This window comes from Elephas maximus, chromosome 3 (assembly GCF_024166365.1).
Source record: "Elephas maximus indicus isolate mEleMax1 chromosome 3, mEleMax1 primary haplotype, whole genome shotgun sequence".
In the NCBI taxonomy this organism is placed as follows: Eukaryota; Metazoa; Chordata; class Mammalia; order Proboscidea; family Elephantidae; genus Elephas; species Elephas maximus.
In genome coordinates this window covers 29,960,179-29,978,405 of record NC_064821.1, presented here as the reverse complement: position 1 = coordinate 29,978,405, position 18,227 = coordinate 29,960,179, and the positions used below count along the sequence as shown (strand labels likewise).

Genomic DNA, 18,227 nt, shown 5'->3' with positions numbered 1-18,227 from the left:
CATAGATTAAGAGACAGTTGTTGGGACAGAACAAGGGGATACTGATTGGTTAAAGTCAGGGAAGGTGTGTTAGGGTTGTATCCTTTCCCCATATTTATTCAGTCTGTGTGCTGATCAAATCTGAAAAGCTAGACTATATGAAGAACAGGGCATCAGGATTGGACGAAGACTCATTAACAATCTGCAGTATACGGATGATACAGCCTTGCTTGTGAAAACAAAGAGGACTTGAAGCACTTAGTGATGAATATCAAAGACTACAGCCTTCACTATGGATTATACCTCAACATAAAGAAAACAAAAACCTTCACAATTGGACCAGTAAAGCAACAACATGATAAATGGAGAAAAGATCGAAGTTGTCAAAGATTTCATTTTACTTGGATTCACATCAGCACCCATGGAAACAACAGTCAAGAAATCAAACCACACATTGCATTGGGCAAGTCTGCTTCAGAGACCTCTTTAAAGTGTTGAAATGCAAAGATGTCACCTGGAAGACTAAGTTGTGCCTGACCCAAATTTCCAATCACCTTACATGCATGAGAAAGCTGAGCAGTGAATAAGGAAAACCGAAGAAGAATCGATGGCCTAGAATTATGGTGTTGGCACAGAATATTGAATATACCATGGACTGCCAAAAGAGCAAACAAATGTGTTTTGGAAGAAGTACAGCTAGAATGTTGAAACTTCATCTCACATACCTTGGACATGTTATCAGGAACGGGAGCAGTCCCTGGAGAAAAATACCATGGTTCGTAAAGTAGAGGGTCGTTGAAAAAGAGGAAGACCCTCAATGAGATGAATTGACACGTTGGCTGCAAAAATGGGCTCAAGCATAGCAACCATCATAAGGGTGGCGCCGGACCGGGCACTGTTTCCTTCTGTCGTGCGCAGGATCACTATGAGTCGGAATCGACTCAACGGCATTTAATAATGTAGGCTGTAATCGCTGATTCTCTTGTGGCTATTATTTTTAACAAACTGTTGTCTGTTAGATAAATTAAGAGTAGAAAAGAAAATATTTTACTTTACCTTCATTTCTTTTTTTCTCTAATGCTCTTCCATCCTTTTCACACATCTGAGTTTCTGATGTATATAGTTTTACTTCTATGTAGACCTTCTTTTAAACATTTTTTATAATACAGGTATACTGCCAACAAATTTCCTCAATATTTGCTGGAGAATGCCTATTTTTTTTCCTTCACTTTTAAAAGATAATTTTTCTAGATGCAGAATTCTAGAATGTTCACTTCTTTCAACCTTTTAATATTTTGTTCTGTGGTCTTCTAGCTTGCATGGCTTCTCAAGACAAGTTGGCTGTACTTTTCATTGTATAGAGATAAAATATGTTTTTTGTGTGTGTGCATGGCTTTTCAATTTTCTGTCTTGTTCGATTTTTCTGCAGTTTAAATATGATATGCCTAGGCATAAATTTTTTGTAAATATCCTATTCTCTGAACTTCTGGATGTGTGGTTTGGGGTCTGTCGTTAATTTTGTAAAAATTTCTACCATAATTTTCAAATATTGAATTTCTCTCCTCTTCTTGGTATTCTCGTTAACAAAACCAAGTTAAACCTGTTGCTCTCTAGCTGATTCTGACTTACAGTGACCCTATAGGACAGAGTAGAACTGCCTCATAGGGTTCCCAAGGAGTAGTGCCTGGTGGATTCTAACTGCCGACCTTTTGGTTAGTAGCCGTAGCTCTTAACCACTACACCACCAGGGTTTCTGATATTCTTATTATGCATATGATTTTTCCTTGACCATGTCCAATCTATTGCTGATCCCATTAAAGGCATTCTTCATTTCTATTACAGTGCATTTGATTTCTGAGATTTCCTGTTGATTTTTCTTAGAGTTCCCATCTCTCTGCTCACATTACCTATCTGTTCTTGCATGTCATCCAGTTTTTCATTTGGAGGCCTTTTTTATGTGAATCATATTTATATTAAATTCCCAGTTAATTCCAAAATCTCTGCTATATCTGAATCTGGTTCTGATGCTTGCTTTGTCTGTGCAATCAATGGAAAAAGCTGCCAGTTCCTCAAACTTGCCCAGTTATTAATAGCTCATCTCGCTTTCACCCTGTGCTTCATGTTTTGTTGTGTTTTCTGGTGGGTCTTAGGAAAGGAGGTGAATTTTTTTTCCACAAAGAAATGATCTGAATGTGAACATAGGTCTTTCATTAATAGATTTCTTTCCCTTCTGCTTTATTTTCTGCCGGTTCTGAACCATAAATATAGAGAGGGGTAAGACTGGTTAGGTCATAGTGAAACTGTGAAGAGATAAGTTCAATGTGTTTAAAGTGTTGTTTAATCTATGAGATAAGATGTGAACAGTCAGGAGGAAAATGTAGTCAGTGAAGGGATGACACTTACGGCCAAATTTCAGAGGAGAACATAGAACTTTGTGTGACCTCCATATGAATTTTCAGTTCCTCAGGACTGTTGGAGTCACCTATCCTTTTGCATATATTTGGGGAAGATAGTACCTTGCTGATTTAGAATATGTGTGATGTTTTAGGACACAGTGGTCTTTGAGGACGTGACTGTGGAGTTTTCCCAGGAAGAGTGGGATTTGCTGGATTTTTCTCAGAGGAAACTCTACAGAGATGTGATGACGGAAACCTTCAGGAACCTAGACTTAGGTAAGGATGGCTTCATTTTTCTTTACTTATTTAGTGAATAAATATTATACTCATCGACCTGTTTATAGGATTTGGATTGAAGAATTGGAGTACATTGACAAACACGACAGGTGTTGAGACTGCTCTTGGGACTTAGACTCTGGTGGTTTCCCCATGAAAGTAAAAATCTATTTTTAAATTGACTCCATGTATCTTGTTAAAAGGCTTGAGGCTTTTTAAGTGTTATAAGTGTGAGCATTGGCTTTGGGGTCACTTTGTGGCAAAGAGAGATTTGTGATTTAGGACCTCATTAGGGTTTTTCCATGTTTATTACAAATTTGATGAGATTATTTTGCTAAAAATAAACCCACACCTGTCCATTTATAGAGACAAAAGTACTGGCTCAGCATCAGGGAAATGTGCTTGTCTCTCTTTCTTCATGATCTGTCTTCATGAGCACCATGTCAACTATGCTAATTTTTCTCCCTGAGAAGAAAGGGAAATACCTGAGGAGAGTGGAGATAGGACTTATCCAGAGCTACAGAGTCAGGAAGCACCAGGAAGGCAGCAAACATTTGAAGTACCAGCTGTGCTGGGATGAAATTATATTTGAGAAAATCAACTCAAAACACTCTCTTTTGCTATGAGGAGATGGAATTTACACATGTACCTGAACTGACTTTTTGTTTTTTTATCAGTTCTTTCATGCCTACTGTATTTGTGGGAAAAGATCTTACCCATTTTGTCTTTCCTGTTATGTTTATTCGAGTGCATTGTTTGCAGTACCTTTTTATTTTGCTTTCCTTAATTATACTCTACTTATTTTACTGATGGTCTCAGTTGTCATGGAATTATTTTTAGTAATTTTTTCACTCTTTTGACCACTGCCAAAGTCCTGTAACAACCAAATGCCTCAAAGCCAGTCTGTCTTCACATGTGCCTTTTCCCTCATAAAATGTCTTCACTGTTTTGTTTCATCTTGTGAAACTCCACTTAAAATTATTTGTCAGTTTTTAAACAGGATGATAATGGACAAACATCCATGAAGCATGACTCCTCGTCCTCCATGTTAGGAGAAATCTGTGAATTCCATGGCATTGAGTGTCAGCACAACAGCCAGGGAAGGCACATGAGGTGAGTATTACGCGTGTGTGTGTGTAAAACTAGCTCTAAAATGGTGTGTTCATGTAATTTGAACAATAGTATTTCCATTAATGTGAATCTGGTATTGAATATCTCAAACATACTTCACTTGTACTTAATTATCAGAAAGCTGCATTATTTAGTAACACTGTAACTATGCAGTGGTAGTGCATTCTGTGAGATGATTAAACCTATACAACATGAGACAACTCAGAACAGAAAACACATTCCCTGTGTACGGTAATTGTGAAATGGTAACAAAAATTTAATTCTAATCTGCTTCCTATTTTTAACAGGAAATATATAGTAGAGAGCCTCTGCGAAAGTAAAGATGGCAAAGTAAGTAAAGGTGAAGAAAGTAATCAATGTGGAAAAACGTTCACCTTAGTTGGAAATATTACTAGTCTCGAAAGAACCACTGGAAGAAATCATTCTGAATGCCTCGAGTGTGGAAAAACCTTCATGGACCATTCATCATTCAAGCATCACATCAGATCTCACACTGGATACAGACCTTATCATTGTAAGGAATGCAGAGAGGATTGCAGTTGTCCTTCTTACCTAAAACCTCGATTGAGAGAAAAACTTTGTAAATGTAAGGATTATGGGAAACCGTGTAGTTGTTTCTTACCTCTCACTAATCATCTGAGAACTCACAGTGGAGAGAGGCCTTATGAATGTAAGGAATGTGGGAAAGCCTTTAGTTATCTTTCAAGCCTCATTAGACATATAAGAACTCACAGTGGAGAGAGGCCTTATGAATGTAAGGAATGTGGGAAAGCCTTTAGTTGTTCCTCATCCCTTGCTACACATATAAGAACTCACAGTGGAGAGAGGCCTTATGAATGTAAGGAATGTGGCAAAGCCTTTACTTGTTCCTCGTCCCTCACTACACATATGCGAACTCACAGTGGAGAGAGGCCTTATGAATGTAAGGAATGTGGGAAAGCCTTTAGTTGTTCTTCGTCTCTCACTACACATATAAGATCTCACAGTGGAGAGAGGCCTTATGAATGTAAAGAATGTGGGAAAGCCTTTAGTCGGTCTTCACACCTCACTACCCATATAAGAACGCACAGTGAAGAGAGGCCTTATGAATGTAAAGAATGTGGGAAAGCCTTTAAGCAGTTTACACAACTCACTGCCCATATAAGAACCCACAGTGAAGAGAGACCTTATGAATGTAAAGAATGTGGGAAAGCCTTTAAGCAGTTTGCACAACTCACCAGACATGTACGAGTTCATAGTGGAGAGAAACCTTATGAATGTAAGGAATGTGGAAAATCCTTCAGTCAGTTTTCGTATCTCACTGGCCATATAAGATCTCACAGTGGAGAGAGGCCTTATGAATGTAAAGAATGTGGGAAAGCCTTTATTCGGTCCTCACATCTCACTACCCATATGAGAACACACAGTGGAGAAAGGCCTTATGAATGTAAGGAATGCGGGAAAGCCTTTTTTCGGTCCTCACACCTTACTGATCATGTAAGATCTCACAGTGGAGAAAAGCCTTATGAATGTAAGGAGTGTGTGAAAGCCTTTAGTTGTTTCTCATCCTTCCGTAAACATGTTCGAACTTACCATGGAAGTAGGCCTTATGATAGTAAGGAATGTGAGAAAGCATTTAGTCAGTTCTCACACATCACTGACTGTATAAGATCTCATAGTGAAGAGAACCTGCAATGCAGTGAATTGCTGTCATATGGCCCTTCTAGCCATGGTCTTGTAACTCCCACAAAATGATTTGATGGGACCATGCAAGTAAAGTGCATCGAACCTTAGTAGGAGATTGGTCAGTTTTGCCATCCACACTAGGTTTGAAAAAGAGCCGATTCCAGAGAGGGATGGGGGACTTCACTCCCATCAAGACTGGCCAGGAGGAGACAGCCAAAAGCGGACCTGGGGTCCCTGTGCTGAGAATCTCCTAGACCCAGGAGATAGAGCTTAACAGTGTAGGACATGGGGCATGAGATGGTGAGATGTAGTAAGAAGCGTGGCAGAGAAACGGTTTGTAACAGAACTAGGAGACCAGCAAAGAGAGCACAGTAGGCTTCCCTGCTCATGGAGCAAGGCAGCCACATTGTGCTTGCAGATCCACAGGGTGAGAGAGTTGTGTGCCTTCGGACAGGAAGCTTGCTGGCAGAGTCGGGTGTATCCAGGCACTTGTTGGCAGAGCTACACTTCCTGACCCATGGAGTAAGAGAGCTGAGCATTTTCAGTCAGGAGGTTTCCTGGCAGAGTGTGGTGCTTCTAGACTTACTTGTTGGCCTGGCTAAAAAGGTGTAACGCTTGCCCGAGCAGGGCAGAGACTGGCAGCCGAGGCCAGACCTGAACAGAGCCCAGCAGTAGCAAGGCCCTGACTAGGGTGCAGTGGCAGAGGCCAAGAAGAAGCTTTCATGATTGAAGAACTGTATCTTGAGTTGTTCCTGTTACTAATATGTTGATGCTGATCCTGAATTGTAATATGTTATTTTCCTAATAAACCCCATTAACCATGAGTACGGTCTGTGAGTTTTCTGTGGTCCTTGCAGTAAGGTATCTAACCCAGTAGAGAAGTTGAGGGTGCAGTTCTGGTGTCGGAATTGATGAAAAGCTAGGTGGTACGTTTGAACTCCACCTTTTAGGAATCAGCTGTGGGCCGATGATGGTGGTGATTCTCCTCCACTTAAAGTTAGAAGATGTCTTCTAATGGAATACCAGATTGTCACAGTTGAATCTAACTGTTAGAAATGTCTGATTGTCTTAGTTATCTAGTGCTGCTTTACAAGAAATGTCACAAGTGAGTGACTTTAACAAACAAATTTATCCTCTAAGTTTAGGGAGCTGGAAGTTTGAATCCAAGGGGCCAACTCTAGGGGAGGTCTTTCTCTGTTGACCTTTGGGGAAGGTCCTTATCTCCTTTCAGCATCTGTGGGCCCTGTGTTTCTTGGAGATCTCCACGTTTCTTGGCATCAGCCTTCCCGAGTCCAGGAGGTTCTCAAAGCAGGAATCTCAGGTCCAAAAGACATGCCCCCACTCCCAGCTCTCCTGTCTTGGTGGTCATGCAGTCTCTCATCTCTGCTTGCTTTTCCCTCCAAGAGTTCAGACTCCAAACTAAAAGGTCAGCAGTTTGGATCCATGAGCAGCTCCTTGGAAACCCTATGGGGCAGTCTGCTCTGTTCTGTAGAGTGGCTATGAGTTCGAATCAACTTGACGGCATCAGGTTTTTGTTTTGTTTTTAAGATAGTTGTGACTCAACAAGGGTGTTGATAAGGGTGGTGCATCCCACCCTAATCATGCTTTGTTAACAAACTTAACGTCATCCTCATTAACACAACATAATCCTGACTCAACACATAGAAGTTAGGATTTACAACACATCACAGAAAGGAGGATAATTACATCAGATCACAAAAATTGGAAGACAGCCACACAATACTGGGAATCATGGCATAACAAAGTCGACACATATTTTGGGGGGATGCAATTCAATCCATGACACTCCACCCTTTGGCCCCCAAAATTCATGTTCTAACTAGATGTAAAACACATTGACCTCATCATATCATCCGAAAAGTTAGAAATCAAGTCCAAAATCTCATCTTCCGAATCATTTAAATCTAATATGGGTGAGACTTTAGGCATATTCTGTCCTTGGGCAAAACTCTTCATCGGTGAACCCGTGAAATTTAGACAAGTTACCTGTTTCCACAGGACAGTGGTGAAACAGGCCCAAGGTAGACATTTCCATTACAAGTAGGAGAAATTGGAGTGAAAGAAAGGATAAAAGGCACCAAGCAAGTCTAATACCCAGGAGAATAATTTACATTAGTTCTCAAGTATTAAAAATAATCCCATTATTGGGGCCTGTCTGGTCCTGCCCTCCATACTCTGCATGTTGGCTATGCTCTCTGGCTCCCAGGCAGAGGCCTCCCAGCCCTGGGCTTCAGCTCTACTTTCTAGGCCACTGGAACAGCAACTCTGCTTCTTCGGCTTTGGGTGGCTCCATTCTCCTAGTCCATGTGAGTGGCAGCCTCACCCCCTCAGCCTAAGCAGGCCCAGTTCTTCTCAACCTTGTGCGTCGCAGCCTCACGTCCTCAGGTTTGTGCAGTAGCCCCATCACCCTGACACACCTTAATGGCAGCCCCACACTCTGCAGTTGAGTTAGGGAAGATCCAACCCTTTGTGTCTCTAAGTCTAAGGTGTGTTTCTTGTAGGCAGCATATAGGCGGATCTTGTTTTTTAATCCATTCTGCTACTCTGTCTATTGGTGCATTTAGTCCATTTACATTCAGGGTAATTACGGATAGGTATGAATTTAGTGCTATCATTTTGATGTCTTTTTGTGTGTGTTGACAGTTTCTTTTTCCCACTTGATTTTATGTGCTGAGTAGATTTTCTTTATATATTGTCCTTTCCTCATATTTGTTGTTGTTGATTTGTTTCTGCTGAGTCTGTATTTTTCCCTTGTATTTTATTTTGATGAGTAGGATAGTTTGTCTCCTTTGTGGTTACCTTATTATTTACCACTATTTTTATCAATTTAAAACTTTTATTTCTTTGTATCGCCGTATCTTCCTCTCCATATGGGAGGTGTATGATTACCTTTCTTAGTCCTTCTTTATTATTTTAGTGTTGTCTTCTTTTATATAATAACATCGCTGCTACCCTGTCTGGGGCTTTTGTGTGTATGTATATATATATATATATATATATACACACACACACATATGTATATATATAATCTTTGTTTTTTTGGATGTCTCTATCTGGGTTGACTTCTGGTCGCTCTGCCCAGTGTTCCAGTCATGGGTTGATAGCTGATATTATTGATTTTCTAATCAAAGAACTCCCTTTAGTATTTCTTGTAGTTTTGGTTTGGTTTTTATGAATTCCCTAAACTTGTGTTTATCTGGAAGTGTCTTAATTTCACCTTTATATTTAAGAGACAGTTTTGCTGGATATATGATTCTTGGCAGGCAATTTTTTTCCTTCAGTTTTTTAAATATGTCATCCCATTGCCTTCTTGCCTGCATGGTTTCTGCTGAGTAGTCCGAGCTTATTCTTATTGGCTCTCCTTTGTGGGTGACTTTTTGTTTATCCCTCGGTGCTCTTATAATTCTCTCTTTATCTTTGGTTTTGGCAAGTTTGATTATAATGTGTATTGGAGACTTTCTTTTAACATCTACCTTATGTGAAGTTTGATGAGCATCTTGGATAGATATCGTCTCATCTTTCACAATACCAGGGAAGTTTTCTGCCAACAAATCTTCAACAATTTTCTTTGTATTTTCTGTTATCCCTCCCTGTTCTGGCTCTCCAATCACTTGTAGGTTATTTCTCTTGAGAGAGTCCCACATGGTTCTTAAGCTTTCTTCATTTTTTTTAATTCTTTTATCTGGTTTTTCCTCAAATATATTAGTGCCAAGTGATTTATCTTCGAGTTCAGAAATTCTAGCTTCTACTTGCTCAATTCTGCTCCTCTGACTTCCTATTGAGTTGTCTACTTCTGTAATTTTATTGTTAATCTTCTGAATATCTGATTGCTGTCTGTCTATGGATTTTTCCACCTTGTTAAACTTTTCATTATGTTCCTGAATAGTCTTTCTAATTTCTTCAATTGCTTTATCTGTCCTTGGCTTGTTCCGCGTGTTGCCTTGTTTCCTTCCTGATGTATTGAAGGGTTCTGTATATTAAACTTTTGTATTCTGCGTCTGGTAATTCCAGGAATGCACTTTCATCTAGAAGATCCCTGGACTCTTTGTTTTGAGAGCCTGTTGAGGAGATCATGGTCTTTCTTTATGTGACTTGATATTGACTGTTGTCTCCGAGCCATCTATAAGTTATTGTATTAGTCTATGCTTGCTTACTGTGTCATAGCTGCTTGCTTTGTTTTGTTTTGGTATACCCCTATGGGTTGCTTGAGTGAGCTAGCTTGATTATTTTCACCTTTGGAGCTCTGGTGTCCTGTCCCCAGCTGGCTAGAGCTGTTACCAGGTATGTCAGTCTAGGAGTCCATTCAGTTTTCTTGTATGAATTCAGCACAGGTTTCCAGGTAGCTGATCATGAAGTGTGTGGTACAGGCTCTGTCCTACAGTCTTAGAGGGGCAGGGATGATTGGTGTATATACCGGTATCTGATTACAGCAGGGGGTCACACTGAACAAGGCAGGGGGCTGAGAACCGACCCCCAAGTGTCTCTGAGGAAAATGCATCTCAGTTCCCTAGAGCATGCTGGTGGGTGGGTCCTGCAGAGGGACCATGGGCACCCAAAGTTTTTGGTTGTAAGGACTGGGAGGTACCAGTTATCTTTGGACCCCTGTCATGGGTGTCTGGGTGACCTGAGTGGAGCTACCAGTCCTTAGGTCCGTGATGTGGGTAGTTGAGGACCTTGTTTAATAGGCAAAGCTATGTCAAACGTCAAACACCCACCTCTGCACTGCACAGCTGAAATGGTTGGAGTTTGCCAACAAGGGCCTATTCTCCCGAAATAGGCCCACACAGGTTCATGCAGAAGGGAAAGGTGCTCAAGGTCCATGGACTGTTTATGCCTGGACAGGAGCCACTTCTGTCCTGAGCTTGCCCAGTTAATGGAGCTAGCAAATTATCTTTTCTCCCCATTTGTAAATTTTTTCCTTCCCCAAGGCTGGGAGGATGGCTCTAGGTGCTCACCAGGGTCTAAAGCCTAGGGATTCAGCCGTTGAAGCCGGCTTGGTGGTGGTGGGGGGCACAGTAAAATATATGCAAGTACTTAGCTTTTGCCGAGAGCGCCATTCTCCTCAGGTTCCAGAGGTGTGAGTAGGCTGTGTGGCTGGCTGCTTCTCCCTGAGGAAACTGGCCGAACGCTAGTACCAGCCTGCCGCTGCCTCTCCGGGAATGGTGCCGGAGGGCTCCCCGCGATTCAGGTCTGGTAACTTCTCTCCACTTCTGAACGGCCTCTTCCTCCCCCTGCCCCTCAGTTCGTTGTCTAAGCTTGCCTTTGATGCTCAGGGCTCCCAGTTTGTCACAAATATATTCATTTCACTTGTTTTTTCAGGTCTTTGTTGTAAAGAGGGCTCTCCGGAAGCATCTGTCTCTTCCACCATCTTGGCTCTGCCTCCGGAAGATCCAACTCTTTGAAACCCAGGAGGCTGTGGCCTCACTCTTTGAGATCCAGGAGACTATGGCCCCACCCTTTGAGACCAAGGCACCACTGATGTGCTCCTTCCAACAATTCTGTTTATCTCAGAGCTACTAAAGGTATGGTTCTTTTCTTGGAGGACAAGAGATGTAGCTCCTTTGGCCTGGTTCCTGCATGTAGAGTCCCAAGAGGCATGCAGCATTCTTTCAATTTATTGTTACTCCTCTTCGATTCTAAGCTGAAGGGTTTTTTGTTGTGGTTGGTGAGATCCTTTAGTCAGAGAGGTAATCTCTTTAACAAAAGTTTGTGTCGCCATGTCCTTGATTACATTGGATCACCTCCCTTTGGAATGGGCATGAATATGAATCTCTTCCAATCAGTAGGCCAAGTAACTGTCTTCCAAATTTCTTGACATACACAAGTGAGCACTTACAGTGCTGCATCCATTTCTTGAAGCATCTCAATTCGTATTCCATCAATTTCTGGAGACTTGTTCTTTGACACTGCTTTCAGTGCATCTTGGACTTGTTCCTTCAGTACTATTGGTTCTTGATCAAATGCTACCTCCTGAGATGGTTGAACATTGACCAATTCTTTTTGGTACAGTGACTCTGTGTATTCCTTCTATCATCTTCCATGCTTCTTGCATTCAATATTTGCCAATAGAATCCTTCAGAATTACAACTTAATCTTGAATTTTTTTTTCTGTTCTCTCAGCTTGAGAAATGCGAAGCATGTTCTTCTATTTTAGTATTCTAACTCCATGTGTTTACCCATTTCATTATAACACTTTGTCCTCTTGGGCTGCCCTTTCAAATCATATCTTCATCTCTCTTACTTCTTCATTTCTTACATTCACTTTAGCTACCCTGCATTCAAGAGCAAGTTTCAGAGTCTCTTCTGACATTGGTTTAGTCTTTCTTTTTAATGACCTTTTGCTTTTTTCTTCATACATGATGTCCTTGATGCCATCCCACACGTCTGGTCTTCAGTCATTAGTGGTCAGTCCATCAAATCTATTGCAATGGTCTCTAAATTCAGGTGAGATATATTCGAGTTTGTACTTGGGCTCTCATGGACTTGTTTTAAGTTCTTTTAAGCTTTAATTGGTACGTATTTATGAGCAATTGGTTATCTGTTCTGCAGTCAGGCCCTAGCCTTGTTCCGACTGATGGTATTTACCTTCTCCATCGTCTCTTTCCACAGATGTGGTCGATTTGATTCCTGTGTATTCCATCCAGCAAAGTCCACATGTATATTTGTCATTTATGTAGTTGAAAAAAGGTATTTCCAATGAATAAGTCGCTGGTCTTGCAGAATGTTATCGTGTGATCTCCAGCGTCGTTTCTATCCCCAAGGCCATATTTTCCAACTACCAATCGTTCTTCTTTGTCTCCAACTTTCACAGTCTGATCACCAGCAATTATCAGTGCATTTTGATTGCTTATTGGATCAATTTCAGACTGCAGAAATTAGTTAAAATCTTCAATTTTCTCATCATTGGCATTAGTGGTTGGTGTGTAAATTTGAATAATAGTCTTCCTTGTAGACATATGGATATTATCCTATCATTACAATATTGTATACTTCAGGATAGATCTTGAAATATTCTTTTTGATGTTGAATGTGATGCCATGCCTCTTCAATTTGTAATTTCCACCATAGCTGACTGATTTTCCTATTCATAATGGCCAATACCAGTCCATTTCACCTTATTAATGCCTGGGATATTGATCTTCAAGCATTCCATTTCATTTTTTACAGCTTCTAATCTTCCTTGATTCATACTTTGTACATTTCACATTCTGATTACTAATGGATATTTGCAGCTGTTTCTTCTCATTTTGAGTTGTGCCATATAACCAAATGAAGGTCTCGAACACATTACTCCATCCACATCATTAAAGTCGTGTCTAATTTGAGGAGGCAGCTCTTCTCCAGTCGTATTTTGAGTGCCTTCCAACCTGAGAGGCTCATCTTCCAGCAGTGTATCAGTGTTCCACTGCTATCCATAAGGCTTTCACTGGCTTAATTTTTTTTTTCCAGAAGTAAATTGCCAGGTCATTCTTCCCAGTATCTTAGACTGGAAGCTCCACTGAATCCTGTCCACTGTTGGTGACCCTGCTGGCATTAAAAACATTGATGGCAGAGCTTTCAGCATCACAGCACTGCGCAAGCCTCCACAGAACAACAAAGTGACCGGTGGTTGAAAGCATTTAGTAGGGAGAAACAAATATAGAGGAAGTGCTGTGAAGCTTATGACCACAAAGCACCAAGATTCAGCTAGGTTACTTCCTCCTGGAAGTCTTTGTGCCCACAGTTTATATACCTTAAGGGTAAGTGCAGAACAAAGGAATGTGGCTGCAGTTTGGAGGGGGGAGGCACTTGAAACTACTGGGTCCTTAGAAACCTTTCTGAGAAATGACTCCCCTGCTGATTAATGGGTACGTTTTTCTTTTAAGGTAACTAATCTGGAGCAGTAGGCTGTAGGCTGGAGGGGTGTCTGGTTTGTGTACAGTATGACAATATTATTGCCTGATAAGCAACTCTGGTTCACTCTCACAGTCCTTTGTGGGAAGGATCTGTATTAGCCATGTCTAAACCCCACATTCTCCATCCCTTCCTGCCTGGCTCTTAAAAACTCATATGCCTACCTCTTTTGTGCGATTCCCTGAGCCTATGGGGTAGGCAGGAAGCGAGAGTAGGCCTTCTTTTCCTATCATATGAAAACATGTATCACATCAGCAACACAAACACATGCAAAAAAATGATTCCACCGATTATGATACAAAGGAGTCCATATCCGTTTTTTTTACCAGGCTCCTTATCCAAAGAAGCACTGCTTTAGTTTTGCTAGGTGCCATCTCCCATGTGTTATATATAATCTTACTGGGTTTGTAAGTGAATAAGGGAGTGGTCCGCCAGGGCTGCATCATCGGGAGTATATATAAACCAAAAACCCATTGCCATCAAGTAGATTCCAACTCATAGCAACCCTACAGGACAGAGTAGAACTGCCCCATAGGGTTTCCAAGGAGCAGATGGTGGATTCAAACTGCTGACCTTTTTGGTCAGCAGCCTAGCTCTTAACCATTATGCCACCAGGGCTCCATATACAACAGTCAATTTTCCAGAAGGTACAGGTGCCTCCCTGGAGTGCTGTTATCACATCCAAAGCCATTCTGTTCTGACTTCCACCTTATGTATCGCGTAGTTTATTCATTAAGAGCAGAGAGCCTACAGTGTCATTTAAAGCAGTGGTGATGAACTTTCGTGCCATCTCAATTTTGGTCATAGTATTGACATTGCCAGTGGTAGGAATAAAAACAGCAGGTAAGTTATCTCTCCAAGAAAATACAGACCGCCTATTTTACCACCCCTTTTTCAAATAGGTTCATTGTAAGGAGTTTGTTGGATCATTTGCTTAGCACAGATTGAATAAGTATGGTGAAAGGATACAACCCTAATGCACACCTTTCCTGATTTTAAACCACTCAGTATCTACTTGTTCTGTTTGAACGACTATATCATGTTCTATGTACAGGTTCCTCTTGAGTACAATTAAGTTTTCTGAAATTCCAAATTACTTAGATTTTAAAACGCATTAATCCTTATACCCAACAATCAGACTGATTTGTTATTTTGGCAGTATGATGAGCCCAGGACAGAAATGTGTTTTTTGTTGTCTTCCACGCAAGTCAGAGAAGAAGGCTGATTAAGCTTTTAGCAGAAAGAAACTTATTAGGCATATATATGGGGCAGTCATTATTTTCTATTAATACATAACTTGTATTATTACCTCTACCCGCCAAAACTTTGGTGGCTTGTGTGATCTTTTATGGATGAGCGTATCACGCTTTGTGGCCTAGAAGGTCTCTTTTTCTAGTAGTTATCACCAGGGAGAACAGAGTCTATCTTACTTTCGTAACTGGTGTACCCTGTAGTAATAGGCCATCACCCATGTCGATGCCACGTACTTACCTCGAACTCAGGGCCAGTGAGGAACGTGCGGTTCAAGGCTAGAGTGGAGGAATCTTGCCTTATCGGTAATAAGAATCCCAATCACTTGTTTGGCACTTCCCACTAGATACTTTGATCTGCTCCCCTGCCCTGCCCCAGTCTGTGGTTTATGTTTTTGGGATCCCGAGAGATAGGACTCATTTAGTAATGTCTAGTTCTGGCATAAATGAGGCTGGCAGGGTCTTCCGTAGCCTAATTGATTGGCCTGAGGGTGGCTTGACACTTAGTTGCTTATACAAGTACCTCCCTCCTATGGTGGGAACTTTATTTAGAGCTCTCAGAGCATCAGAGGAACTACCACCAATGGCACAAGGTGGGCCAGCCCGTTGGGCTTTAATTTGTTCCTTGAAGAGGATATTTTTTATATATCCTGCCCCTGGGGGGTTATAGGGCAGATGAAAGTGCCAGCTGATACCTTGATTTTCAGCCCATTGTTGGACAAGAGAACCAGTAAAATAATTGGTTAGTATTAATATTGGTTAATATCAACCTCCTTGGGCATGTCATACATTGCAATTAATTTTGAAAGGCCTGAAAAGGTAGTGGCTTAATTTGCTCTTACAGGAAAAGCTTGTAAAAGTCCATTATAAGTATCTGTACAAATAAGGTCAAATCAATCTCCTTCTATGTAGTCTACTTGCCAAACTTGCAAAGGTCCCTCTCCTCTTTTAATAGGACCTGACACATCCTTAAGTTGAGCAGGGTATTTAGGAAAGCAAATGACACATGGCTCAATATTGAGGTCAGTGTCTTTTTTGGTAACAAGCCCTGCCTGTTGTGCTAATTTCCAGGTGGTTTGGACCTTCTTGTGTATCAATATGGCAACCTCTTGGCTATCAGTAGGGATGAGGATTTATGGCTGTTAGGGTGTCTGCTTTTATATTACCTGGTGGCGTAGCGGTTAAGTGCTACAGCTGCTAACCAAAAGGTCGGCAGTTTGAATCTACCAGGCGGTCCTTGGAAACCGTATGGGCCAATTCTACTCTGTTAGGGTCGCTATGAGTCAGAATTGACTCGACAGTAACGGGTTTGGTTTTTTTTTTTTTTTTACAGGAAAGTTGGTGGTATGTGCCGGGACATGGTACACAGTCACTTTAGATCCAGGTTGTGGTAACTTGTCCCAAGTATGTTGTCACAACTCTTACCCGTATAAAGGCCTTCAACTAATTTCCCAATGACTATTTTTTTATGGTGATATCCAAAGCATAAGGCTCTTCATTACTGCCCAGGAGTCTGTGCAGATAGCTAACGGGTATGGCTCTCGAGAAATCACTAACCAGATTGTGTGCAATCCTGCCCATTAACTACTATGGCCAGTACCCATTTCCATCTATATGATGTCCATGGTTGGTTGCACAGCTATTGAAGACCATGTAGGCAGCTAGCCGGCACTGGAGCCATCCAGTTACCATGCATATGGGGTGGGGGGTACCCTCTTCTTTTTTAATCTGTGTAGCGTGTCCAGGATGTATTATCTGTTGTCCTGCAGGCGCCTCCTTGATAAATTATATAGGTCCTAAGTATTCCTGTAATTCCTTGGATAGGGGGCTAGGCAACAGCTACCCTGCTGTGGTAAATAAGTATACCATCTTTGTTAGGTGTCGTACAGTTGGTTCCAACTCACAGCGACCCTGTGTACAACTGAACGAAACACTGCCCAGTCCTGTGCCATCCTCACAATTGTTATGCTTGAGCTTATTGTTGCAGTGTCAGTCCATCTCTTTGAGGGCCTTCCTCTTTTTCACTGACCCTCTACTTTATCAAGCATGATGTCCTTCTCCGGGGACTGGTCCCTCCTCATAACATGTCCAAAGTATGTGAGACAAAGTCTCTCCATCCTTGCTTCTAAGGAGCATTCTGACTGTACTTCTCCCAAGACAGATTTGCCATCTTACTAAGGTGGTACTCTGGGCCACAGCTGACTTAGGCTTTGTAAAGAGGCCATCTATCCACCCATTCATAGGCTAGGCTCTTTTTACTTCTACAGAACCTTCTTTAGTAAGGGCCTCTGTAATAAAGCGTTATATACAGCTAGGAATTTTTTTTCCCCACTGTGTTTTTGAGCTCCCTTGAGCTGGGACCAAAAGCCAATTGGCTGCCTTTGTTTATTTTTGCACTGCCACGTGGCCCCTCCTATTACGTCCTCCATGACTGTGGGATGCAGTTTAAAGGGCAATGCAGTCTCTACAGAATCTTAATGCTTGATTTGGCTGTACTAGTGCCTTAACCTAGGTGAAAGCATTTTTATATGAGGCTCACCAGTCCCAGGTGGCTCCTATTTTTATTAATCTGTGTAGAGACTGGATGCATCGTACTAGCCAAGGAAGGAAAGCTCTCCAGTAACCTAACAACCCCCATGAAAGCCTGTACTTTTTTAACTGTTGCAGGCATGGAAAGGCAGTGATTTTGTCTATGACCACTGAAGCCAACATCCAAGTCTTACCCAACCAGAAGAGTCCCAGAAATTTGACTGTTGAACCAGACCCCTGTATCTTTTGGGGATTTACAGCCCATCCCTCTTGTTGAAGGCATTACACCACTTTGTTGGTTGTGGCCTATATAAGGTTTAAGTTATTAGAGGTTAACATCACATCGTACATAGTCTAAAGGTGGACATCTCCTGGCAGGGGAATTGTGGCTAGATCTTTTGCCACCAACCCATGGCATATAGTAGGGCTGTGTAAATAATCTTTGGGAAGCACTGGCAAGGTCCATTGTTACCCTTCCCAGGTGAAGGAAAACATCTTAAGCATCTGGGCTTGCAGCAGTACTAAAAAGGCATTGATCAGATCTAGTACAGAGTGATATTTTTCAGAGCACATGATTAAACATTCCAATATCATAGTCGTATTGGGAAGAGCCGCATGTAATGGGGGGATCACCTTATTTAATTCTCAGTAATCCACAGTCACCTGCCATGTGCCATCAGGCTTGCAGACAGGCCTATACTGGACTATTTTATGGGCTTTGTGCCCGCTAATTATTTGTACCTTTTTAAATTCACCAACAGTTTGAGAAATTTCCTTATGTCAATATTGCTTGCAATTTCTGTTCTCCAGGGTTTAGATAATGAGAACAGTTCTCATTTAGCCCAGCCTCACAGAACCAGTTACACACTTCTCACTCATAGGCAGAATTTTCCTATGGTAGTTTCTAAAGAAGCCCCCAGCAATGTGTCAATTTCTAAAATATTTTTGAGATGGGGAAATATAAAGCCCCAAATCAGAAGGCGATGCCTTAGCACTTACTGCCTACTTACTGGGATAGATGTGTCTCCATATCCACCTATATAGTCAGGCCTCCATATTCACGGGTTCCATACACACACATTCAGCC

General features: G+C 41.5%; 1 protein-coding gene across 4 annotated transcripts in view; it reads left to right on the top strand.

Moving 5' to 3' along the window:
- LOC126072197 (zinc finger protein OZF-like) overlaps window positions 1–10,975 on the top strand; it is a 41,933-nt gene extending 30,958 nt beyond the window's left edge. For 2 of the 4 annotated variants that reach the window (XM_049877010.1, XM_049877011.1), the window contains 3 exons: window positions 2,528–2,651; window positions 3,641–3,764; window positions 4,070–6,271. In XM_049877010.1, the coding sequence (XP_049732967.1) occupies window positions 2,528–2,651; window positions 3,641–3,764; window positions 4,070–5,516 (1,695 nt within the window). In that variant the 3' untranslated portion in view covers window positions 5,517–6,271. Of the gene's footprint in view, window positions 1–1,228; window positions 2,652–3,640; window positions 3,765–4,069; window positions 6,272–10,787 lie in introns of those variants that run through there. The other 2 variants (XM_049877013.1, XM_049877012.1) reach the window with 2 other exon arrangements.
- The last annotated feature ends 7,252 nt before the right edge of the window (window positions 10,976–18,227 follow it).